This window comes from Dermacentor silvarum, chromosome 10, assembly GCF_013339745.2.
Source record: "Dermacentor silvarum isolate Dsil-2018 chromosome 10, BIME_Dsil_1.4, whole genome shotgun sequence".
Lineage (NCBI taxonomy): Eukaryota > Metazoa > Arthropoda > Arachnida > Ixodida > Ixodidae > Dermacentor > Dermacentor silvarum.
Window position 1 is genome coordinate 64,332,585 of NC_051163.1, and position 26,148 is coordinate 64,358,732.

At 47.3% G+C, this 26,148-nt stretch overlaps 1 protein-coding gene across 4 annotated transcripts in view; it reads right to left on the reverse strand.

Annotated features, from left to right (window-relative positions):
• The window catches only part of LOC119465871 (tyrosine aminotransferase), an 84,167-nt gene that overhangs the window by 49,542 nt on the left and 8,477 nt on the right, over positions 1-26,148 (reverse strand). For 3 of the 4 annotated variants that reach the window (XM_037726349.2, XM_049657110.1, XM_037726348.2), the window contains exons 2-9: positions 18,918-18,985; positions 13,770-13,928; positions 12,753-12,944; positions 9,395-9,477; positions 7,698-7,767; positions 6,767-6,826; positions 6,598-6,666; positions 2,924-3,007 (exon numbers count right to left, since the gene is read on the reverse strand). In XM_037726349.2, the coding sequence (XP_037582277.1) occupies positions 2,924-3,007; positions 6,598-6,666; positions 6,767-6,826; positions 7,698-7,767; positions 9,395-9,477; positions 12,753-12,944; positions 13,770-13,928; positions 18,918-18,985 (785 nt within the window). The remainder of the gene's footprint in view (positions 1-2,923; positions 3,008-6,597; positions 6,667-6,766; positions 6,827-7,697; positions 7,768-9,394; positions 9,478-12,752; positions 12,945-13,769; positions 13,929-18,917; positions 18,986-26,148) is intronic. The other variant, XM_049657111.1, reaches the window with a different exon arrangement.

The following is a 26,148-nucleotide window of genomic DNA, read 5'->3' on the forward strand; positions in this document are numbered from 1 at the left end:
GTGGCGGTGACGCGGAGATATATATTCCGTGGGTCGGGGCATTGACGTCACGGCTTAGCTCCGTCTCTGCGCAGCCGTGGCAACCACTCCGCACGGCGCGGTGGCGTCATGGCTCGGCAAAGCTAAGGCGAAGTGATGCGGCGCGCGCCATGACCTCACGGCTCACGCAGCTATGGCGAGCTGGGGCGAAGCTGGGGGAACAGCTGGGGCGAAGCGTTGCTAGGCGACGCATGGTGACATAATCACCAGGCGGAGGTTTTGCGGCGTACACTCGACGGACAATCCTCGAGCTTAATCAGCTTCGCTAGTTCACAGGGGTATGTGCCATTGCACTACCTCCAGGATTGGCCCACATTTCTGGTCAATGCTACGCGGTGCAACGAAGAGCTTAAACAGCTCTGATGTTAAAAACGGGTGCTCTAAGCTGCGCAGAGGGCGACGACGTCGACGAGCGAATCTCGCTATGGTCTAGCGAGAGACACGCCAGCGTGAATCAGAATGCCTTCGAGCAATCGCGGCGCAAGCTGCGAACTCTGCCACTCGCATTCCTGAAGCTTAACGCGTCGCAACGCAACTGGCTTCCCAAAACACAACGGAACCGGACTAAAATGCTCGTACCTCCGTACCTGCCTTCGTACCTTCGTACCTGCCGAGACGCCGACGCGACTCGGCAGCAGGACTCCGCGCGCCAATCATGGTTGCGGACCCGCAAATCGCGCGCGTTTCGCTACAGCGGACCGTGAGTTCACGGAACAAACATGCAACAGCTTCTGTTAAGACACGTTTCACTTTCGTGTTCTACCGACTCCTATGAAAGAGGAAGGGCCATATCGTTTTGAATGTGCATTACATGCGAAGCATTTATTTGCCTAGTCGGAGCCCAGGTCAAAACAAGGACACGCGAAAGGACGCGCCAGTTTTGTCTCCGAAACGTATGGGCGTATCCTGGATATAGTGCAGATCGAAATGCCACCGGACATAGTGCAAACAAACACCTACGCGCGAATTAAGGCGGCCCGCGGCGGCAGGTGATGCACCGGAGCGCCGACGTGAGCTCCAACAGCCACGCGTCGTCATTGTCACCATTTCGTCGTCACTCCGTCGCCCTCATTTCATTGGCTTCATGACATTGTCATCATTCTTTTCGTGTCACGACATCGTTATCTTTCCACCGCTTTTAATCTCTTGCTGTCGCTCCGTTGTCATATCGTTGTCATCACGCTGTCTTCGAGCCACCGTCGTTGTGATCATCACACCATCATCATCATTACGGCGTTGTCATCCCGTGGTCGTCGCGTAGTCTTCGTCACACCAGAATCACCCCTCGTTGCACCTAAATTTGCGTTGTATATACCTTTCAAAATGCTTCACATGACAGAAAATCATAAGGCGTGGTTTCATGCCTTAATTTACTTGGTTTTCTTTCGACGAGAACACAAATGTAAGACAGAAACGTTTCTAACGGGTTGTTGTTGGACAAAGCGTCAGGAGATGTCGCCATGAGCGTCGTTGCTGGCGTCCACGCCACCGTTAAAGCGGTATTCCGTGAAGGATAACATCTACGGAATCTTTATTCGCAGGGAGCTAGAGCACAGAGGGAAACAAGACAAGACACTTCACTGAACTTGCAACTAAATGGTTATAATGAAATCAAAGAGGCACAGTTTCACACGAAAGGCGAGCATCGATTGCGAAAGCAAATTTAGCGGAAAGCTGTAGGAAGTAAGGATAGTAGCTTGATCGGCAGTGTAAAACTTGTAAATATAGGCACACCAATTTAATTAACAAGCATGGTGTCACGCGCGCACAAGCAAACACGAACACATCTCACTCGATGACCGCGGAAACTCGCTGTCAGAACGCTGGAGTGAGGAAGCGCGGCGGCGGCAGCAAACGAATTGACGGTCGCGATGCCTCTCGCTTCAACGCGAATTACGCGGCGAAAATACAGCGCACGTCCCCGTTGCAGGTGGCTTTCAAAATACAGTGGCCCGGAGTGGAACGCGCTACCCTTCCCCTCCCCCGGGATCCTATATCGTGCGATTGAAGACTGCACGCTTCCTCCCTGCTTTCTTGCCTTTCGTGCGCGAGATTAAAAAACGATCGCTGGCTCCCCTGTCGCAGGCTTTCACTCGTAAATACAGCATACGGCGCGCGGCGACGATATTATCGTAATGCGACTTTATACGGAACCTTACGGCGACGACGACATCGACGACGATGGTGACGCCGACGGCAGAAATGCGCCTGCAGTGTGCATAATTTTGCTCTCGTAATAAAAAATCGAAGCTTATATGCAACCTTGTCATGCATGGTACATGTCGAGGCATTCGCAAATAAAAAAAGTCAACCCTAGGCAGCAAAACCAAAATACCACATAACACGGAAGCGAATTGTGCACTCTTCTTACTCTCTCAGCTTGCGTTGTCCGTGCGCTGGTTCCCTACGATTCAACTTCCCAGTTGACCATCCTTCTCTCTCCAATGCCACGCGAAGAACGACACACGACACAGTTTACAATGTGAGGTAATAATGAAGTGACGGAGCAAGCGCTCTAGTCACTTCAGCTACGTCAACTGTCAGGGACGCCGCTCAAAAAGGTATGGCCCAATATTGGAATCGGTGTGCTATTGAATCGCCCCCAGGCGGTTTTCTTACCTTAATTACGATGCTTAGTAATGTTTTGCGGTGTCTGCTGATGTGCACAACGCGTTTTGTGATGCTTTAGAATGTATTTTCAGTGTTGAAGGTTTGTTTGTGAGTGTATTTGGTGCTGAAACAGGCCTCGATTTTCTACCGCGTTTTTTTGCGTTACGTAGTAACCCTGGTCTTCACTCGTTCAGCGCCGGTGTACTGACACTGTCACTATTTATCCGAGAGATGGTGGCCCCATAGGGCCCTCGCCTCCGGCGTTGTCACTCACCAGAAGGTACATGGCCCCTTGTGGCATCACTGGTCGCAAGCCTGGAATCGTCGACAGTACCTTGTACGCAACCTCAGCGTTCTTCTGCAACGAACAAAAGCAACATTATTTGCAAAATGTGTGAGGAAACGCCGGTAAGCTGGTGGAACAGTGCGTTCAGGAATGGTGAGCGCTTACAGTACGTCTTGAATTGAATTCTCGGGTTTTACGTGCCAGAACCACGATTTGATTTTGAAGCACGCCATGTTGTGGGACCCCGGATTAATTTTGACCAGCAGGGGATCTTTAACCTGCTCCCAGTGCACGAGATACAGGCGCTTTTTTTTTTTTTTGCATTTCGCCTCCGTCGAAATGCGGCCGCCGCGGCCTGCATTTGATTCCACGACCTCGTCCATAGCAGCGCCACATCATTGCCGCTAAGCCACCGCGGCGAGCACAGAACGTCTTGATATGCTAACACCCATTGGACTGTGGTGATTTGATGACTGGAACGCCGCATTTTACGTAAAACCTGTATACCGACTTCCGCGTATTGCATTCGCACTTGATACGCTCTCATTCCGAGTCGCGCCATCAACTGACGTTCCATATTTGACGTTGCAATAGCGTAAATTTAGCGGCTTGGAGAAGACATGCGTATTTGGAGGTGTAAACGTATTGTGTTCACTATGCGAGCGCTCCTGGTTAATTAACGCGCGAACGTCTCCCCGCCAACATCTGCAGCCGCAGACAACGAGGTACCCAAGGTATGACCATCATCACCAACGACATCATCGTCACGTAGTAGGTTTTCTCACGCAGGAAGCAAATGATTAGGAAGGAGCATTGCGCAATTCGATTGAAGCCAGACGTACCGGCCCAACACGTGATCGTAGCGTCAGAGCGCGCGGCAGGATTTAGTGCTCCCTGTCTGCAGGCAGAACTACGATAGAAAAGTTGTACTGGTGCGCATATATTTTAAGAAATCACCAGCCCTTCCTCTGTCGAGAAAATGGGGTAAGCGAAGCTTGTCGTGTGTGCAGCTGACCTACTAATTTTACTTGCCTTCGTACTACTTGTCCTTCGCTTTCCAGCTACTTTCCCTTTTCTTTCGTGCATCTTTTCCTTCCGATGCGTGTACGATTATCCGTTCGTCGCTATTGTCGCTTCCGTTCGATGTCTCGAGTTTGCCCGGCGGCGTGGTTAGCAGCATTCGCCTGTCACTGCCGCTTGCGATTCTTCGAAATTAAATTGCTTCGAAATTAAATCTGCCCGTCACGTAAGACAATGAATGGCTCATACCCCCGTAACCTGGGACTCCTCATCACGACAGCAGAAGAGAAGGGAAATTCTACGCTATAATGATGAGCGGCAACGGAGCCAGCTGTGGAAGATGACGATGACGACGAACGCGGAAGCAGAGGCACGAGCGCGTGTCGGGCACAAGCAGAAGCGCAACCCGAGGGGCGCCAACCAGTCTGCTGCGGAAGAAGACTACGACGCTCGAGCCAATGCTGATGATGATAGTTTTCCGCGTACACCGACCAATAAAGCTTCCCTCAAAAACTACCTGAAATCATACATTCCTGGCCAATACACCGAGTCTCAGAGGCCACACTTCTGGTCGATACTACGAGGGAAAGAAAAAAAAGCAAAGGGAACGGCTCCATGGGGAATTAGCTTGCCAAGGGTGGCGGCGTCACGTAATTCTTTCTCCTATAATTTATTTTAACACAAAAGTATTTTGTGCCGGGTTTCACGAATGACTTCCTGCAATGGATGTAACGGATGCAACGGATGTCGTCTAGGAGCGGTGAAGCGAAGTACTGCATCGTGACACTAACGAGTACCGACAGAGAGCGCTTCGGTAGTCACCGCGCAGCGGAGGCTCCAAGGCGGTGTAGCCACAGAATAAAGAACCAAGTGTAAACGGCTGGGTGACATTTTTCAACGAACTATTGTGTAATAAATAATAGACATTATAGAATGTGCCCAAGACCACTAGGACCTCTAGTACAGAAGAGAGGACCTCTAGTACATCAGCCCGATATTGAAACCATTACGCCAGGGACACATGCACCGGCACGCGGCTTAGAACACCCGTATCAATTTCTCGCGGGCAAGTCAGCGCGTTGAGACGCCTGGCGCCTTTCAACGCCGCCCGCCAACAGCACGCCACGCTCGAAGCAAACATGCAACAGGGTCGCCGTCCCGCAAATCGTGCGCCTTTCGTTGCAGTGGGCCGTGAGTACATGAAGCAGACGTGCAACAATTTCTGTGAAGACACGTTTCATTTTCGCGTTCTACCAATTCCTATGCAAGATGGAGCAACCGTAATCTTTTTTTTTTTTTCCTTCCTCCGTGGTTTGCCTAAATGCGACGAAAAACCGGAAGCGCGTGATGGCCACTTCCGCCTTGCCGTCTCTGTACTTCACCTCAGCTGCGCAGGGCGATCTATGGGCCACGTCACCCAAGCTCCACAAGCAGTGCTCCTCAATTGTCCGCCCCTGGTCAAACGTAAGGGTGCCGCTGATTGAATGAAAGAAAGAAGGTGTCATGGAGGGTATTAAGAGCGCAGCTGTGGTTGATCTCTACTTTGGAACACACAGCCGGCTGCCCTTACAGGTTGGCTGACACAATACCTTGTCTTCACTGCACGGGATATAATTGATTGAGGCGCGTTTGGCGCTTATCCGCTTTTACTGGCGCTCATGTTGCCTTGCTTAGAGTACAGACTACGAAGATAAAAAGTGCTAGCCTAAAAATGAAAGCAAATATAATCCTTTGCTAACAAAAAGTAGTGTCACGCGCCAATTCAGCGCGCAGTATAACAGTGTCAGGCATTCTTGCCTTAAATACAATACCACATTTTTTTCGGCATGGAGGTGTTGCTCCGTGTCAGTGTTGCTAACGACCTGAAGTCGCTGCTACCGCTGGCGCACCTAGTACTTGCAACGAATATTTCAGCTCCTTTCCTGAAAGACGGCGCAATATATTCGGAATTATGTTTTGTAATCATGAGAAACGGCTGGAGTGGCCTAAATATTCATGCTACGTACGGAATAATGTTTTCTTCTGCAAAGTCGGCTTAGTATTTTACCACAAAAAAGTTAACAATGCAGTGAGACAGCATTTAGCGACAATTAATCGCAATTCGTAAACAGGCTTCGATTTAATTCAGCGCTGCTTCTGTGCAGCACTGCATGAAATCGAAGCTTGTAAACGCCAAGATCCGAGGACGTGATGGCCGAACAACATTCCAGCCACTATGGTAGCCGAGGCAACGTTACCTTGGGCATCAGAGAGCAACATAACAATCTATCAAAAATTGTTACATTGTTTTCTGTTGCGTAAATAATAGAGCAATATATTGCGTGGCTCCGCCCTGCACTTTTTTGCTTATGCAACGCACCTGTGGTCGATGGAACCTCTCAAGTTTGCTTTCCACAATGGCCCCGATAACGGCGTCGTCTGAGTCTCCAATGCTATAAATCGTATATTGTTGTAAACAGTGATCCTTGAAGGTAAATCTCTGACCAGATAAAGCTTTTCTCGAACTGAACCTGTACTGCCTTTATTAATATTGGCTATTTCCTGGTTCATACATTTTGTCGGTTCATACGTTCGTTCCTTCTGCCGTCTCATGAAGAAAAACGAACATATAACTAAGTTTTTGCACCATATAGCATTCTTACCTGCACTACGGAAATTGTGCGGTCGAAGAATTTCTTGGGTGTGTTCTTCAGTATGGAAGGCAGCGCTCCCTGAAAACGAAAAAAGAAAACGAATAAGACATGGTAAATTGTTGTAAACTATCAATACGTGTCGCAGTTACTTTTTTTTTCTTTTATGCAGAAACCTTACCTGAACCAAAGAACTGCCTCCCATCAATTTCTGGCTCAAATTCTGCAGTCCTTTCTTCACCTTCAGCCAAAAAGAAAAATAAGAGTATCAGATTACTGATACGTAGTGCGGCGGTTTGGCTTAAGCGCAAGAAAGTGGTTTTCGCCGATATCCGTAACAATATCATTATCATTATCAGCAGCCTATAAAGATGCCCTTTGCAGGACGAAGGCCCCTCCCAGTGATCGGTCTCTAATTACCAACTCCATCCGTTGCACGCAGCTTTCTTATACCGGTGTCACATGGTCACCTTCGATCGTAATCGGGCCCGATCCGTATTGGATTGCTGCTACGCAGTCACTTTCGATCGCGATCTTGCTCGATGCGGATCAAGACAATCGCGATCCGCGCATTGCCATAGGGCCTCTTGATCGCGATCGTATTCTGACGTCCACGGCGCTGATGACCATGTAGTTATTAGAGTTGCAGACGAACAGCAGACGATCAGCAGATGATAATAGCCTTACCGCCAATGAAAGATGAAATAGCAGTTTCATGAAAAAAAAAAGATTTTTACCCTACAATTACTCAGATTTGCCAGATTTGATTAATGCTTTCGACCCCCTAACAAGCACTGGAGCGCTTCAGCTCACCTAAACTCGATCCGTATCGTTGTACCGTGTAGCAGCGATCACTATCGATCGCGATCAAAGAATCCGATCTGTATCGGAACTGATCGCGATCAAAAGTGAGTGTGTGACCCTTGTATTAATCTTGTCTCATGACGTAACCTTTACCAATGGTCGCGATAATTGCGCTTTTCTTTCATTGGCCCCATTTTATCGGTCTAATAGGCCACCACTACGATTACAACAATCTTAACGCCGATCCGTAACGAAACGGATTCGTCGAAGTGCAGAGATACTCTAGTGAAAAGAGTGCACAAACTCACCCCGCGCGCGAATACGTCGTGTCTGTCGTGGATGATAATCCAGCCTGTTCGCCAGCCGGGAACCAAAAACCTGGAAAGCGAGGTAGGTAGTAAGCATAAAGAGTTCTAAGCTGGTCTAATTGGTTTACGCTTAACCTGGGGAACAGCGGAGACTACGAGACAAAAGATGTACGAAGATGCCAGATGTACCGAGATTGACGGATGCATAATGTTTAGTAAGAAAATACTAGATTGCACTTTAACGCTGGCTGAAGAATGTGAAGAAATCTACCCAGCTGCCAGTCTAGGCTCCTCTGACCTCCTTGAAGTCCCTGGGTTCAGGGATAGCATGGGTAAAGTAAACATGTCAGCTGTAGAGATTAGTAAGAGGCGGTTGGAGGTTTGGTGGCAGAAAAGTAGGGAGACCACAAACAACAGAGACGTACAGAAACAGAGTTCCCAGTAATGGTTCAAAAAGGTTGATGCCTAGAATTCTTTGTATTTGTGTGTTTCTCAAAAATAAAGATAGGACATTAGGCAAAATAATAAGAGCTTGGTGGCGCAACCCACCACCCCTTTCCAAAGGGGACGTTCATAGCATCCATCCATACATCCATCCATCCATCCATCCTACAGGAACTGCATGCGTGGCGGTTCAGACAGCACAATAATGATGGACGGTGCATGGATTTGCCTGAAAATTGTCTTTCTGGCTTCAAACGGCTTTGTGGCCGGGAAAATTTAGTGATATTCAACAAAATATTGAGTATATAGGTGATGTCCAAATCCACACGCCAACCAAGGCTCCCTGAGAGTAGCAGCCACAAATCTCGAAGGTTCGCGAGATAATTTCTGTCGAGTTTTTCTTGTGAATGTTTCGCCACTTCATGTTAACCTCTTCGGTCGCGAATTATAACCAATCGTTGGCGAAATCACTGGAAGTTGTGCGTTTTTTATGTAAGGCTGGTTCAGACTGCACCGGCAAGTATTCCAGCTCGTAAAATGAATATATAAGCCATTTACAATTTTTTTCACTCTATTTAATCACTCTTTATATTGCGCTGCCAGGGATTATTTTCTGATTACCGAAAGGAAGTGACATTTTCCATGAACGAAAGTAGGATAGTTATTTGTTACGACAGGGTGTCCTTAACACACACAGTTTCCAAAAAAAAAAATGTAAATCGAACTGTTCTGTTGTGGCCGTGCAGCTTTAATTTTCGTGGTTGAGGCTTCGGTCATTGTGGCGGCTTCAGTTAGGACACTTTATCTATCTAAATTTCCAAGTAATCGCAGTGGCATTCTAAACGCAGCCTTAGGGCAAAAAGTGCCTGCGTTGAAACAATCATTGCGAATGGTTGCATTTATAACGCCAAGTTTTGCTTAAAGGAGTGAATTAGCGAAGTCGCAAAGGCGTTTCAAACGAAGAATACAAAATTTAGGGAAACCCATGTACTGTCCATCACTCCTATGCTGACATCAGTCACTATTCACTATTCGCACATCCCTAGCTACAAGGCAGCACTGAATAAGAGCGACGCGTAAACTTTACTATCAGATGTGTCAGCCCCTATCCTTAAACACGAGTTTCACGTGTTTTGTACTATTATTATGGCACACCTTTCGCTCGCAGAGGCAAAGCCGTGGACCCCGAGATCACTCGTCGACGTGATCTCGGAGGCCACGCTGTGCCGCGACATTCAAAGCCGTCGAATCACCTCTTTGTGAGGGCGCTGCAGGCCAGAATGGGGACGTCTTCACTCAGGGCCGCCATCGGGAAATACTCCTGGCCCTCAAAAACCTGCGAAGAATTAATTATGCGAACGGAACTAAGCAAAACAATAAAAATTTCATGCATCACGTGCTGCGCACTTTCGGTGCCTCGAAATAGAAAGAAAGAAAGAAAGAGAGAGAGAGAAAGGAATGAAGGCAGAGAGGAGGCAAAAATTATTCCGGTACGGCCCCTGCGTGATTTTCTTCATTGAAGTTTAACTCGTCACTGATACGTCGAGCGACCGCATAGCAAGTATTTAACCCCAGTTCGCAATAAACATTTGCAGATGCACTGGCTGTATCTTCCTATAAAAGAAGTGATATATAGCTTTGAATGCCCAAGAATTCAGTAAAACAAAAATATTGAGGTGGAATTGATCTTTGATTATAGCGCAGATAACAAAGAACGAAAGGCGGACAAAACAAAGAAATTTGATCATCTAGGCGCGAATTACACAAGTGCAATACCCATTGAAGAAAAATAAGAGTCAGCCAGGTGTACCACTATAACGACCGCCCTACTGCACAGGTCGTCTAACACATGACAAAAAAAAAAAAAAGGCAGAACGACAATTGGACAATTGACTCTTCAACGCCATGGCAATGCAAATAGTTTTCTAACTCTTCGTCGTTTGATCCGGCTCTGAGATGTCTTGTCACTCTTGAATTTCGTCCTTCGCCGCAACCCGAAACCAGTCTAATGCGCGTTACCTGGTTGGCAAGCGGGGCCACTATGAAAGTCACGGCGCCACCTCCATTCTAAGGTCGGGTAGCCGTCCCTTAAAAAAAAGTCGCAGTTTCGGCCGAAAGGCGAAGCATCGATTGCGATAGGAATTAGTAGACGTCTATACGACGTACGGATAATAGTTGCATCGGTCGTCTAAACTTGCTAACATTCGCTTACTAACTAAATTAAGAAGCATGGTGCCAGCGCGCACAGGCACACATGAACATATCGAACTCGATGTCTTCTCGATGGACACTTGCTATCAAAACGCTGGCGTGAGGAAGCGCGGTGGCAGCAGCTAGCGAAGTGACCTTTCGAGCTGTCCATCGCTTCAACGCAAACCGAGTGGCGAGAACACAGCATACGCAAAGCAACGAGCCGGCAGCCCACCTCAACGCCCCCCTCTTCCTCCCCTCCCCCGGTGCCATGCGCGCGACGAAAAACGACGCGCTTCCTCCCTGTTTTCCTCGCTTGCGCGCGGGAGATTGAGCCGCGATCGTCGGCTCACCCTAGCGCACTTTCACTCGCACATACAGCATTAGGCGCGCGGCGATGGTGTTATCCCCTTTGGACTTTACACGGAACGTCCCGACGACGACGGCGATGGCAAAAATGCGCCTGGAGTGTCTATATATAATTGCTATCGCAATAAAACTAACTGACGAAATAACCGAGAGATGAACCTGCAAAGCGACAAAGAAATTGACGCAGGACTGGCAATATATATATATATATATATATATATATATTATAGTTACATTCTAAGTATACACAAATTTCAAGGCAATTTTAAGGCAAGACATTCTTCGGTGCGCATAGCCCAGGGGTAATCGCGTTTCGGTGCTGAGCTCGAGATCGCATGTTCGATCCCCGCCGCGGCGGTCGAATTTCGAGGGGGCGAAAAGAAAAAAAAACCACTCGTGTACTTGGATTTAGGTGTACGTTGACGAACACCAAGTGACCTAAATTAATCCGGGCTTGAATCAGATCGTGGTTCTTGGCACGTAAAACCCGCGAATTTAACTTTAGTTTAGCTTTATTTAGGCTGCGTTCAACCTTGTGTCAACCTTGTGTCCTGCGTTCGGTTGTGCCAAGTTAGTGACTGTTACAATGTCTCTATCTGTGACTAAGAATGTATTAGCATAGCTTGCCTTTTAAGTTTATTCGCTGCCAATAATATTGAAATCTAGAAAATATTTTGTGAGGCCTGTATTCTTCCTGGTGCTGATAAATTGTTATTCATTTCGCCGAGTGGCCGACCTCGGCGGTAGGAAGTGCTCGTAGGCTTCGTACGAACCAGTGACGAAGGTAAAAAAAAAATGATGCAGAAACTCCTCTGGGAGTTGTCTAAGTATGCGTCAGCATAGTACCACTTGCTCATGTCCGCGCAGCCCGGTGTCATTGTGAATGTTAAGAAACCTATCCGACCAGTAAAAACCCTTATCAACCCTAATCGATCGTTATCAACCTTATCGAACATGATTAGACCCTAATCAACTCTTATCGGCCCTTAGCAACGAGGATGTCCAGCGAAGCTGTTGCAAAACCACCACTATACTTGCTGAAAGGGGTATGCAATGGATTCGCGGATGCTTGTTTAGAGCTTGTTCTTTATTGAAACGTATGCTGTTCTGTGTGTTGTATGGGTGATTTCAATTATGCACTGTTCGCTGCACGTTTCTGAGCGCTTGAGACCTCTGCCTTATGTTGGTATGAGTTATTGCTTACACGAGTGTGAGCCATTGCGTTCGTCTTACGTGACGAACGGACAAGTTTCTCGTTGGGTAGGCAGAGAAATGCTTACACATTTAAAACAATCGTAAGAAAATACAGTCGCTCGAAATGATACGCACCAACTAGATATGTAACTAGAGTTAAATATAACTTACTGACCAGTTTGGCGGGCGTGTCCGAATAATGAAATTGAAGCATGGCTGTTTGCCCAGGATGGTAATGCCGCGAAGTAGCACATGGTTTTGGCCTAACTATCATTTTGGCTTCGAGCTTGCTTGTATGTGTTGTATCAACATCATTGAAGGCCATCGTTCTTTACAAACATATTTTATGACAGTAGTTTGTCTCATTTAGTTTCTACTTCCTGCCTTTCGATGGCTGTTAGAACAATACAAAGTTAATATATGTTCTAAAATATCAATAGTTATTATGTACGCGGAGAGACGTTATGAAGTGTAATACGCATTTAGTGACTGACGAATACTCTAAAGTGTCGTGTTGTGCCTATGCTCTGGAGATTACCTAATAAAGCGAATTAATTGTGAAAGTAAAACGCTCAACTGCTTTAGGTAACGGGTTGAGGTTGGCACAAAACATCAATTGATGGCAAATTAAAAATAAAGAAAAAAAAAGGGAAATAAACTGGGCTGCGCTTTCGAAGGTAATTTATGCCAAATCGAAGGCAAATTCATCAATCAACAATTGATTGCCAGATTTCCCTGTAGTGAGCTCCGTATCATTGCCTCCGAGATTGGGCGGCGGGCGTGAACGAACCACCGCGCTCACCGCCGGATCTCAGAGGCCACGGTTGTCCCTATAAACAAGGCTGCACAGTTGCTTACGATGTATTCGTTTATCTCGTCGGAGATGATGGGCAGGTAGTGCTTCGCGGCCACCGCCAGGATGTCCTTCAGGTGTTGCTTACCGAAGACGCTGCCGCACGGATTGCTCGGGTTGTTCACCACAATGGCCGCTGTGTTCGGGTCGATCTGGGACTCGAGGTGTGCCAGGTCCACCTCCCAGCTCCTTTCAGGCTGCAAACGGTTAGGCCCAGCATTACGGAGTTTCATTTAATTGTAAAAAAAAAAAATCGGGGGTTTGATGTCGAAGGTGTGTTTTGCGCAAGGGCCAGATACGGGCCAAAGAGCGCCAAGCAATGGTCATGAGGTGTCAATGAAGTAATGAATTTCTAGTGGTAGGAGTAACATGGCTCTAAAAAAAGGCCTAATTAATTATTGGGTTCAAACGTCCAGGAAGTGCATAGTGGTTTCTGAGGCACGCCGCAGGGGAGGTCTCCGGAGTAGTTCTGATCAACTGGTGTAGTTTAACGTGCACAATTTTGTTTACTGCCCCAAAATGGTTTGAATGCGAGGAAATACGTTGAAATCCAAGTGTCACAGTGGCGCAGTTAGTGCGGCACTTATAAGAGTGACGTTTAGCCCTAATTTCTCCAGTAATAATCAACACTTTTCTCGCTGTGGTAGTTTCGTGGCTATCGCGTTGCGCTGTTGAATGAAGAGGTCGGGGGTTTGATCCCGGCTGAGGCGGCCAAATTTTGATGCGGGCGAAATACGAATACGCTCATCTACATTGATTTAGGCCCACGTTAACAACCACTGGCGGTCAAAATTAATCCGAAGTTCCTCACTACGGCGTCCGTCATAACCATATTCCAAATTTTGGAACGTACGACCCAGTTATTTATGAATTTTTTATCTGTACAGCATTCTCCTGCCAAAGTAGAAATATGAGGAAATGCGAAGAAATTATAGAGTAACAGTCTTGCCATCGGGGTGTCCCTTTAAAAAGTGCGCAATTGCTTTGCGTTGAGTGAATGTGTTCAGGACAGCTGTCCTTACCAGCAAGTTGTAATACTTGACCGTGATGCTAAGGAACTCTGCGTGCGTCTTGTAGATGCAGAAACCCGGCCTTGGGATCAGGATGTTCTGACCGCGGTTTGCGAGGACAGTGATGCACATGTCCAGCGCCTGTGCGCAGCCGCAGGTCAAAATGACGTCCTGCGAAACAGGTCGGCATCGGGTGACTGACACTCTTTGCTTTTAGACAACGTTTGAACTGCCCGACATTCCTCAGTTATCGAGAAATTCACAGCGCACAAAAGCCATCAGCCTGAAAGAAGAAAATAGAGTCCCAGTTTTGCCCGACAGGCCGAAACATTGAGTGCGATAGCAAATTATTAGACAGGTATGCGCAGTAAGCTTAGTAGTTTTATCAGCTCCAGAAACTGCTGTAATAAACATTTGCCTACTAACTAAATTAACAAGCTAGTTGTCCCGCGCGCACAGGCGAACACGAACACATCTCACTCGGTGACCGCGGACCCTCGCTGTCAGAACGCTGGCGTGATGAAGAGCGACGGAAAATGTGACCGAATTCCCCTTCACGCTGCACCTCGCTTCAACGCGAACTAGGCGCACGAGAACACAGCGCACACGAAAGCAACAGTACTCTCAGGTCGCGGCAAGCCTTCGAACCCAGCGCAGATAGCCTCTAAGATAGGACGCGCGCGGCGATGCTTAGCCGCCACAGCTAAGGCACTGACCTCTCCCCCCCCCCCCCCCCCCCGCCTTGATCGCGATAAGTGGGCGGGCATCCTCCCCGCCTAACTCCCGTGCCAGCGCGAGAAGATACCGCCGCGTTAAGCCATTATCCTTCTCGGCTCACCCTCGCAAGCTTTCGCTCGCACCTACAACATACAGCGCGCTGCTGCGATGTTGTCGCATTTCTACTTTATACGGAACATCGCGGCGACGCCGACGACGATGACGGAAATTCGCCTGGAGTGTCAATTATCGCGATAAAAGAAGAATGCACTTTAGACGCAAGCAGCGCGCCCCAGCAGACAATTGCCGCTTTCCTGAGCAGAAATTAAGACACATACGTACCCGCAAATAGGTAAATAGACATACATACATACATACATACATACATACATACATACATACATACATACATACATACATACATACATACATACATACATACATACATACATACATACATACATACATACATACATACATACATAGAGTCGCGAACAAGTCTAGATGTCACGACATCCTGACAACATTTCAATTTCTGATGGCACAGCCGTGCAATCTAAAATTGTCTGAATGAACTACATTGATTAACCAAGCGCATGTGAACTGCAACCACTCGATTTTGCCTGCATACCTAGAGGCTGCAAGGAAAAAAAAGAACGACCTGTGCACCCGTCAGACCGGTGCTCCGCGACTGTACATGGTAGGTATTACAAAATTGTTTTATAATAGGGACCAGACTCAAATAACGCGGCATCTTTCTCTCTGATTGCGTAATTCAGCGTGCGGTAAACTCGGCCGTCAGACAACTGCGCCGTGTGGGAAAGCCAGTTTACCAGTCGCAGGAAATTCGAGTTCGCGAATATTGAGATTGCAACCCAACGCGGCCAGAATTGGGGGCAACGAAAAGCGCTACTACACCAGTGAGACTTATCTAAGGGAATCAGGTCGAACGTTGCTATGCGTACAGGGATGCGCGGAATTCGTCGCTGTTGACGCCACCCCGAAAACGCAGCCGACTTTGTGCACAGAGAATGTAGGCCTTAGGTGCAGTGCGTGCGTTTCTGGTTTTACGTTGAGCATATTTAAGCATATTTGATCAATTAACCCGATGTGCTGTTGATAGTTTTCTACAAAAAGTACCACAGAGAGCACTTTGGCTCTAGTGTCCGCGGGAACTGCGATCATGACCGCTCAACTAGCATGGGAATGGTAATTGTTGTAGAATAAGAGACGGATACTATTTAACTTATGGAAAAACGACAGACGTCCGTTCGATTTGAGCGCATCAAGAAGACTGATTTATTCTGACTAGAAGGTAGGGAAAAAGGGAGAGAGTAGAGAGCAAGGGAAATTCAGAATTCCCTGTGCCAACAGGCTTTCTTCCACCCCGCACGTGCAAGCAACCTGCTCTAAACCTGAATGGCGCCATCACACCGCCTGTGGCTGTTCGTAGAACGCGCCCGCCAGTAATTTGCACGCTGTTTGAGGGGTGTCAAGTGTCCGGCGCTTCTGTCACAGCGACCTCAGCAGTGTCGTTTTAGATGGGGAGTCCTCGCCACATCGTCGGCGGCCCCCACAGCGCAGGGATGCTTTGGCTCCAAAATTGAGGATATACAACAATATAGTTATTACAATGATTCGCCCAAACTTCATCCTGCTGGCTTCGAAAGGATAGCAAATTGTTCGTTTTCGCCAAAATGTAGCTTTATAAGCGCAACAACGCGCAATACTCCTGCATGTGCGCGTATTTTTATTGCCCCCTGCATTTAAAAATGTAAGATCGCTTCAAAATTTAGGCCGATAAGGGTAGACAAGACGCAGTAAAGAAACAAAAAAAAACACACAAGAACCTCTGAAGCCACAATCCCTAAGATCAGACAAATTCATGTATCGACCATCATTACTATGCTATCTGAAGGATTCGCAGCGCCAGGGTTCTCTATACGGTAATTTTCGTTGGAATCTCTGTGGATCTGTTTTTCCCGGACTACTGCGCACAATTGTTAAGGCTCGCCTATCGCCCTGTGCGCAACTGTCTTACACAAGAACGGTGCCGGGAAAATTACGTCTTTGCGGCTTTTAATGCGAAAGCATAATACTATGTCCCACGAGGCAGAAAAGCCGGCGTTGTCCTCAACGAGTGCTGCCAAGGATAATCATCAGCTTGGATTAGGGTGGATTAGGGTTGATAAAAAGGTACAGTATAGAGCAAGGTGTATTAAGGTGGCTTAAAGTGGATTAAGGTGGATTAAAGCGGTTTAAGGTTGCTACACATTAGAGCAATGAGTATTTAAGTTGATTAAGGTGGTTTAAGGTAGAGCTGTGAAGGACACGCGACAGTGTATGACGTCACGTATTATGGACGCAACAAATTAGAGAAGTCACAATGCTTTCGAATTCAAATCACGTAAGGATACTTAAGTTACTGTCAGTGTTTCTATGGTCGCCGCAGGCGTTTCAGGCACGCCACCTTTTTTCCCCTTTAGAACATGAGTCCTAGGAACATCATTCTAGAGGGAAATTATCTTGCATAAAAAGTGGCTCTGACAATAAAAGGTATTTTCATGCCTCCATGTTCACGATGGGCGTTTCTGGAGAAGCGGGCACTCGTCGGATCTTGATAAGCACGAGAATGCACGGGAATTTGGTCAACACAAGACTGCCCATAAGATACACGTTGGGGCTGTGACGGTACACAAGTCATACACATCGATTCAGCCTCGTTCAATGACTCTACGAGAACTGGATCCGACCAGAGGCTCACCCCTACCACCGGTCTCTTTCCAGGGTTCACCAGGGAGAGTGGCCTCTAACAAAAGTTTGAGCTAGTCATGTGACCGGGTCCCAGCGAATGCGGCGAAGCTTGTGCCCTTCCCATTAACTCCTTCTCCCAAATGGGCCAATCAGGCATCCTATGTCTAAGTACACGCACTGCGGGTTATTAAAGGGACACTAAAGAGAAACCGGAAGTTGAGCCTAAATGGTAGATTATCCTTTCACGATCACAGCCATACCATTCTTACTGCAAACAGATGTTTAATAAGCGAGAAAATAGCGAAAAACTGAAGGATAGGTGCTGACGCCCTTTCGAATTTCCCGCACTACACGTTCGTGACGTCGGAGATTACAAATGCAGGCCGGTCGCGATTGGTCGAGAGCGATTTATCGCTGTTAATAAAACACAAAATGAAATACACCTTAAACGTACATAAACAGCATTTGCCAACTTTTTAAACCGTTTCAAGCGAGGAAGTACAAGTATAGCACAAAATTAAATAAATAAGAAAAAATGGCATGGCAATACATGCGGCCGTGATAGTTTCGTAGTTTCGTTTTTGGTCAATGCATCTATGGCATCGTCGCGCGCGCCTGTTCCGCTCTACGGTGTTTGGTTGCGTGTTGCGTGGCTCCAAAAACGTTGACTTCGCGGGAAACAGCTAGAATATGCCTCGTGTGTGTAGTGTTGAGGGCTGTATAAATGGCTCAAGGCGCTTGCTCAGGGGCAGCGGCAGTGTTGACTCGATTGTGTCCTTTCATGTGGTGTCGCGCGGAGAGCCCCGGCTCCCCGGCGTTCGCAATGGCTCAGTGCTCTGCCGATGATAAAACGGCAAAAGAGCCAGAGAAACCGATGGTGTGCTCTCTGCATTTCTCGCCCTCGGATTATGTGTATAATCTTGCCCTCGAAAGTATCTTGGCGTGCCACAGAGGCCAGTCCTTTCTCGAGCAGCTGTTTGCTCAATGCGGCCTTCATCAAACCCCCTACCGGTGCCCCTGCAGCAGCAAACTGGCGGCTCGGTGAGTGCTGAATGTCATTAAATAAAGCCACGAAATAACCATACCGAGTACGTGCGCAACTTTCTACGCTTGTTCGGTCGGAAACATCATTGCCTGGCGGACCGGACGCTTCGCCTTCCGTCGACGAAAACGAAGCTCTGTTTTCCGCAAGCGCGGCCGGCGGCTCACCACCATCGCACGCGGAAACACCTACCGCTCGAGCACGGAGGATCATTTCGCGCTCCGTTTCACTGAATATCGCTGAAATGCAGTCCTGCTTCCCTGGCGAGCTCTTCGTTGCAAGGTTCAGCGGCAGCAACGGTATCCATCGCGGCGAACGCAAACGCAGCGACCATGCATGCAGCCATGATGCATCCAGCGCCTCGGCCGTTTACGCAAGGGGTGACGTATCATGGCGCATTCTGATTCGCTGAGAGCAATGAAATCTGTGACGACACTGCTTCAGCGCCAAATCTGGGGTGAGAGAAATTGAGGAAGAGATATTTGGTCTTTGTTTACGAATTTCTCCGCTAATAATTCATATTTTTGCACCCAACAAAAACTGCATGCATTCCTGAAGGTCCCTCTTTTATTCCAGCTGAACTTCCTGTTTCTCTTTAGTGTCCCTTTAAAATCATGCGCTTCCGTTCGCTTTGAACAAACACCAACCTGTGGTTTCACCTTGACTCCACCGTTCGACGAATATTCAGCAACGGCTTCCTTGGCTGCTGTTACTCCTGGAGATAAAGAAATCATTTGTAACGCCAGGAGAATGTTCAAAGGTCTCTGTTTTGATGCGACAGCGTTAAAGGCCCCGTGTCGCAGAAAATGCGGCGTCGGTGTTGGCGTAGGCGTATGCGTCGGCGTCCGCAGCCCAAAACATCATCCCGAACCACCCCGACCACACAGGTGGCGCAGAGGCGTTAGTAAACTAATTGAATTTACCAAAATAATATGCGCCAGAAAAACAGTAAAGTTCGACCTTAATCGCAATAGACGAGAAAACATAATTCTCTTACGCGGAAACTCAAACACAAACCCCCTCTCCAGCACTTCTACAATTCATACAGGGGCCCATCGCGGTTTGTTCCTTGCAAAAATGCAGGGTACACCATCAAGTGCACCTGTACACGTAGGTAGGCATGCACAGGGCTTTTGATTAGAGGAGGGGGGCGGGGCTTAAACTATCTTGCAACGCCTCCCCCTCCTCCATTCAGTTTCTTTTTCGCGTGTTATCTATTCACCCTCTGACATTTGGTCGAATATTCTACGAGGAGCGAACATCCACCCTATAACATAATATTTATTGTGCTACAAAAGTGGTCAAAAACAACCTTAAAGCAGTATTACGACAATAACCGGGAATGGAAGTCATGATCCTCCTTTGTTATCATCAGAGGAACCCGTTTGTGCCAATGGTAACGCTTCGTATCCATTTTAGATGAGCTTCGTAGTGTTACTAGAGCGCTCTAACACGACCACCCGAATATGCCATAAGAAATGCAAGACTGTGAACAGAGATGGCAGCCAAATGACGCGCGCGCGTGTGTGTGTGTGTGCCTACGTGTTTGTGTGCGCGTGTGTGGGGGCGTGTATGTGTGTGTTTGTGCGTGCGTGCGTGCGCGTCCGTGAGCGTGCATGTGTGTGTGTGCGTGTGCGCGGGCGTGCGCGTGTGCGTGCGTGAGTGTGTGTGTGTGCGCGTGAGTGTGCCTGTGTGTGTGCGCGTGCGTGAGTGGGTGTGCGGGCGTGTGTGTGTGTGCGTGCGTACGTACGTGCGTCTGTGTGTGTGTGTGTGTGCGTGCTCGCGTGCGTGTTTGTGTGCGCGTGCGTGTGCTTGCGTGCATGTGCGCGTGCGTGTGTCCGTGTGTGTGTGTGTGTGTGCGCGCGCGTGTGTGTTTGCGTGCATGTGTTTGTGTGTGTGTGCGTGCGAGGGCGTGCGTGCGTGTATGTGTGTGTGTGTGTGTGCGGCGTGTTTCTTTTGTAGAGTGAGAATTAAAAAAAAAGCGCATGGAGCATATAGCGCAATACGACCGGTTGCGGCGAAACACCTAAAGAATTGAACTTTGCTTGAGCTACAAATCGCAATGTCCTGGTGAGTAATTAAAACGATTCACTGAATGAATTCCTAATTGTTCTCCTTTAGGGAATGTTTCAATTTCGAAATTGAAGCCAAGCAATAATCAAGCCATTGCTCTGTAGCAGAAATTCGACAACTAGCGCCAATTTCGAGACATCCGTCTCCAAAATCTACCGAAAAAAATTGGACGACGCTTAAGCTTCGCGTTCAAGAGTGGAACGCGATAGCGTTATCGGGCCCCGTTCGCATCGCATTTTTCTTTCAGTAGGCTTCACTGCAACACAGAACATGGGAAAGCCAGCTTACAAAGACCAAGCTTAAACCGATCCCCTTAAAGTCGGCTTCACTTTTAAACAGAAATGCATTGCCGGGAAGACGTTTTACCAGGGGCAATATAGGTCCTCTTATATTAAAATGTGAAGGCCCTAGCACCCTTTTTTATTATTTTAATAATTGTTTGCTATTGCCTCGACGCGCGCGCGTGCCCAAAACGCATTAGGCAGGCGAAGACCCAATTTGACCTGCCGAGGATGTGAGCGCCATCTTGATATGATTTTCGCAAGTACCCTACCTGAGCGCACCGCTGTTGGTATGGTAGAAATGCTGGAAAAGGGGTTTCTGTTTGAGTTTCCTCTTTAAAAATTGTGTTCTTGTACATGCAAATTACAATCCTACGCCAGCATGTTTGTAGGATGTGGTTGTAGTAGTACTTTACCGTTTTTCTGACGGATTTCACTGTGATAAATTCAATTTTTGTTCGCCAAAACCTTGCACTACGTGGAGGGCCTGCGTGGTCGGAGTGGTTCCGGATGATTTTCTCCTTCTCTAACACCTTGCGCCACGCGGAGGGCCTGCGTGGTCAGGGTGGTTGGGGACGATTCCTTCCGCCACGGACGCCGGCATCCACACCGACGCCAATGCCGACACCGACGCCGGATTTTCTGCGACACGGGGCCCTTAACGCTATCGCGTTAAAATGCATTGGCATTACTATTAAAATCACCCTTAAACGTTTTGTGCATGTATTCGGGAAGCTATAAGCTGTTCGGGAACGCCCATGAATTTCATTGCAGACTTTACGGCCGGATATCCTAAACGTCTCGAAAGACGTAAGGTGGGACAACCTGGCGCCAGACTGGGGTAATGGGAGATACTTGTACACTGTACACTGTGATAGCATTTTTTCGTTATCTTTGAGCAAATATACGCGCTGTAGTTTGGCAGATGCAATTCTATTATACGGATAACTTCAAAACTCGCTTTGTACAAGATCATAGACGCCGTGAGCAGTGACGAAAAATTTGGAGCTAATCTCAGTTGATACGTCCAACCAAGTATATCGACGTGAACAAAGAAAAAATGATGGCTGCACCATTTTACAAGCTTTTATTTTCAAGTGGTTTCAGAAGAGATTCAGACATTTAATGAAAATGTAGCTCTGTAAAAAAAGAAAAGTATCTCGTCCGCTTACGAGACGGCATCGCGACATATTATTGCCGGTGTAAAACTTGTTTTTGTACTAAGAGCATCATAACAGAGAAACAGGAAAGAGCCAGCACGATACATGATACGTGGCGTGACCCCTAAAATGGGCGAAGTGTAGAAGTGTCCTGCACAGGGAGCGGCGAAGACCACGGGACTTCATAGGAAATAACCACGCACACGAAAACACGCGCGCGCGCGCGCGCGCGCGGTATTGATGCGTTGACGTCATCTGTGGCGAACGCGTAAACCAATATTAATGCCAAAGCGAGCAAGAAAATAGACCAATTCCCGACGGCCACTGTATCCAAAGGAGGAGAGAACAGACTAAAAACACGCGATGGAAGGGCAGTGCGTTTACGGGCTCTCCCTCTCCAGGCATGCGTTTCTGTCTTTCTCTCCATTGTCTCGTCGAAGACGTCTCGCGATGCGTTTCGCCTGCGTCGTCGTTACCGCCATTACCGCCGCGTCCGGTGTGTGATTTTGTTTTATTATGGAAACTGCACGCGGCGTTGCTTTGTCGCTAACGCCATTGTTTTCGAATATACAGCCACGAAGCAAGTGCGCCTGAAAAAAGTGAGTGTATTGTTTCTATGCTTTCATTCATGCAACGTTCCGAGATTGGCATAGAGCCCTGCTCTCCCCATGCAGAAAATAGCGTAATTTTTGTCTTCTTCACGAACAAGAACCATCTCACTTCCAGGTGGGCACTGTTATCATGCATTCCCATTATATTAGCTCTTGTAAAATCTCCCTGACTTCTATGTCGTGCAATCGTCTGTCACATCGAGGGCAATCATTTTTATGAGTTCTGATTCGGTCGGTACACCGCGTGCGCAAGATTTCCCACGTGCGGTCACGTAACGGTTGTACACATGCCGCGATTTTAAGGAACTAGCGAGCATCCACGAGTGATAAATAAATTAAAGCCCGTGTGAAGAACACTACTTGCACAAAGCTTATTGCATCCCCTTAAGTAGAGTTAAGGATGCCACGTATAACATAAACGACTCATAACCTCATTTGTTCATCTTACTTGTCTACAAAATGTGGCAGATTCCTCATTGGCGTTGCAAAATGTCCAACGTACCCTGCCCGTGCGACGACAATACTTGAAGAAAAAACAGCGCAAAAGATACGAGGCCGAAAAGAAGACAGGTACGCTTGGGAGATCACTGGGAGAAGCCTTCGTTCTGCTGTAGACAGAAATAGTTTGATAATGATGATGCTATTAATTATAAATTATCATCATCATCTCGAAAGGGGTGCTAGATTTACTATTTCCTCTAAACAAGCATCACTTTTCCGCTGATCGGCTTTAATTCCGCAATTGTCACATGTGCGATAAAGTTAATGGTTAGATAGTTTAGAAGAGTTATAATAAAGGAAGTCATGAGAGGACGGGAATATTCGTTCTTGATATAACATTATAACTAGCTGCATGGTTTAAGAGATGCTTCAAAGATAGTTACACACTGGTTTGTTAATATTGTTACGGGGTTATTGTCATGAATAGGTGACATGCATAAAAACAAAAGCAACAAGACAACCAAGATAGCGGGAGGGTGGCAGATACACCTACAGCTGAATTGGCGGAGCCCCACATGGTATCACTTGCTTTCTTTGTCTTCATTGACTGCTGGCTCCTTTAAAATGAAGCAATAGTCATTTCGAATGCACCTTTTTGTATTATTAGCAGTATTTAAAAAAGACAACCAGAGATGCCTTAATGAACCTGAGGTTCACACATCACCTAGCTTAGTGCATACTGACAACAATAAAAAGAAGCTTATCAGTGCAGTGTTCTGTATGGGCTTCTACATTTTCGAAACAAACAGCGAACACCAACTTGGAGCAGTGTCTCGGTTGTGTGTGTGTGTGCATGCGTGTGTTTTGTACATGTTGTGTGCGTGTGTTTCTTGCACGTGTTGTGTGCGTGTGTGTTTTGTACATGTTGTGTTAGTGTATGGGTGCGGCACATTTTGCCCCATGGCGAGCACTGTTTGCTTCAATGTGTACACACTGCCACTGTCTGGCCACGAATTAATATTCTGCAGTTACCTCAAAAGAAATAGTGAACTGGCTGGTATAATAAAAATTATTTGCAAGTGGCTTCGCACACGGTACTCATTTTTCCGCAAACTGCATGGCTTTGTTCACTACTATTCACACAAAAGAATCACTTCACAATATCTGGACACTGTGACATAATACACGCCGCACATCTTGGATGATGCCTAATACGTACCGCACACCCAGCTTGATGCTATTGTTACAGTGTACTAGTTCTCTGTACTAGTGTGTTCCGCGAAATTGCGCATGAATACACGCGATCACTAATTGAAAAGGATTTTACTGACAGGGTCGGGAGAGTTCAATAAATTGCCTATCAGTGCCTATTAAACGCAAAGTTGTGCGTATTTATTTACTTGGCCTACCTTGCTTTGAAAGAGAATGCACTTTTTTTTCCATTCCTTCCTTTACGCACACGTGCGATCCATGGCAAGCGCAAATATATGTAAGCCTGGTAAATTGACTTTTAAGCTGTTATATCAAGTGGAGGAAAACTGTATATTGCTTGTTTTCGGAACCTAGAGCGCACAAGCAGCTCTGTTATTATTCGTGTTTTCATATTTATCTGTTAAAGGAGCTTTTGATGAAAATAAAAAAAGTTGCAGTTTCGACCGAAAGGCGAAGCATCGATTGCGATAGACAATTTAGTGGACAGCTATACGGGATGAAGATTAGCTTTATCGCCAATATAAACTTGTACACGAAGGTAGACTAACTAAATTAACAAGCATGGTGTCACGCGCGCACAGCAAGCATGAACACATCTCATTCGATGACCGCGGAAACTCGCTGTCAAAACGCTGGAGTGAGGAAGCGCGCAAGCAGCAACGAGCGAATTGTCCTTCGTGCTGCCTCTCGCATACGCGAACTAAGCCGAGAAAACACAGCGCATGGCGGACTCTGTTCCCGTCGCAGATGGCTTGCAAGATGCAACGGTCCAGGCAGGCCGGAGTAGAACCCCCCCTCCCCCCCTTCCTCCATACCTTCATCCGGAGCCTTCAGCGCGCGACGGAAGAGGGCGCACTTCCACCCCGCTTACTTCCCTTGCGTGCGCGAGATTGAGCCGCGATCGTAGGTTCACCCTCGCACGCTTTTCCCTCGCACATACAGCATACAGCGTGCGGCGACCCAGTTATCGCCGTTGTACTTTATACGGAACCTCACAGCGACGACAGAAATACACCTGGAGTGCCCATGTAATTGCTATCGCAATAAAAATCGTTTTCTTCTACAGTGTCCTAAATTACATTTTTCTTACAGCCACTGAGAGAAAATATTTCGAGGACGCTTAAGCTTCACCTTTAAGAGTGGAACGCGATAGCATTCAAAGATACCCAGTCTGCTTGGCAGGCTTCCTAGCAACTGCAGCTTTCTTTTTACATCGAAGCTGTATATGGCTACCCTGGCAAATTTTCTGCGTCCGTGCGTGTACGTCGACAAAGAAATTTTTTGTCTCCTTGTTTAATTTTAGTTTCCGCGTAACAGAATTATGTTTTCTCGTATGTTCAAATTACAATCCGATGCTATCATGCATGCAGGTTGTGTATAAGTCGTACTTTACAAATTTTGTGCCGCACTTCACTTTGTCACATCGAATTAGTTCAATAACGCACTCGCGCCAACCGGAGGATCTACGAGTATGAGGATATATGCTGCACTCCTACACACCTGCGTGCGCAGGCGACGAATGTGTGCGCACGATGTATCTGTCCGTTGCATCGGTCGCGCAGTGTGTGCTGCGAACGTAATCGACATCAGGGCAGGACTGTCAACTATAATTACAATGACGTTCACATCGTGAACGCGGGTTATGCGCAAGCGTATGGAAGCCGCGAACGTGCACTACGGCGTCGAAGCACAAAGGAAAGGGCACGAACGAGGTCGTGGACTGCTACATTGATCTCGACGGCGCGACGCCTTCTGGTGGTGGCGCTTGTGTAACGTTGGCAACAGCTTTTCTGTATACATCCGCTTTCACAGGGTGGAATAGAGCCGGAACTTTTTCTCCAACTTCGCCTCCGCGTGCGGCTGCCATAGGCAACCGGCATGCAAGCGCTTCTTTGGGATGGTGACAATCCCAAAACTTTTACCGCTATTTACCGCCAAACTTGCAGGGTAGCCATTTTGGTTCCCAATCTCACTCGAAGTTGCAGCGCATTCCTGCTTTTATTTCTTTTTTTTTCTTTTTGTCACGCTCTGACGTTCACATGTTGGCACACGATGTTATTAAATTTCTTTAATTTTATTTTATACTAATGCGCACATGAA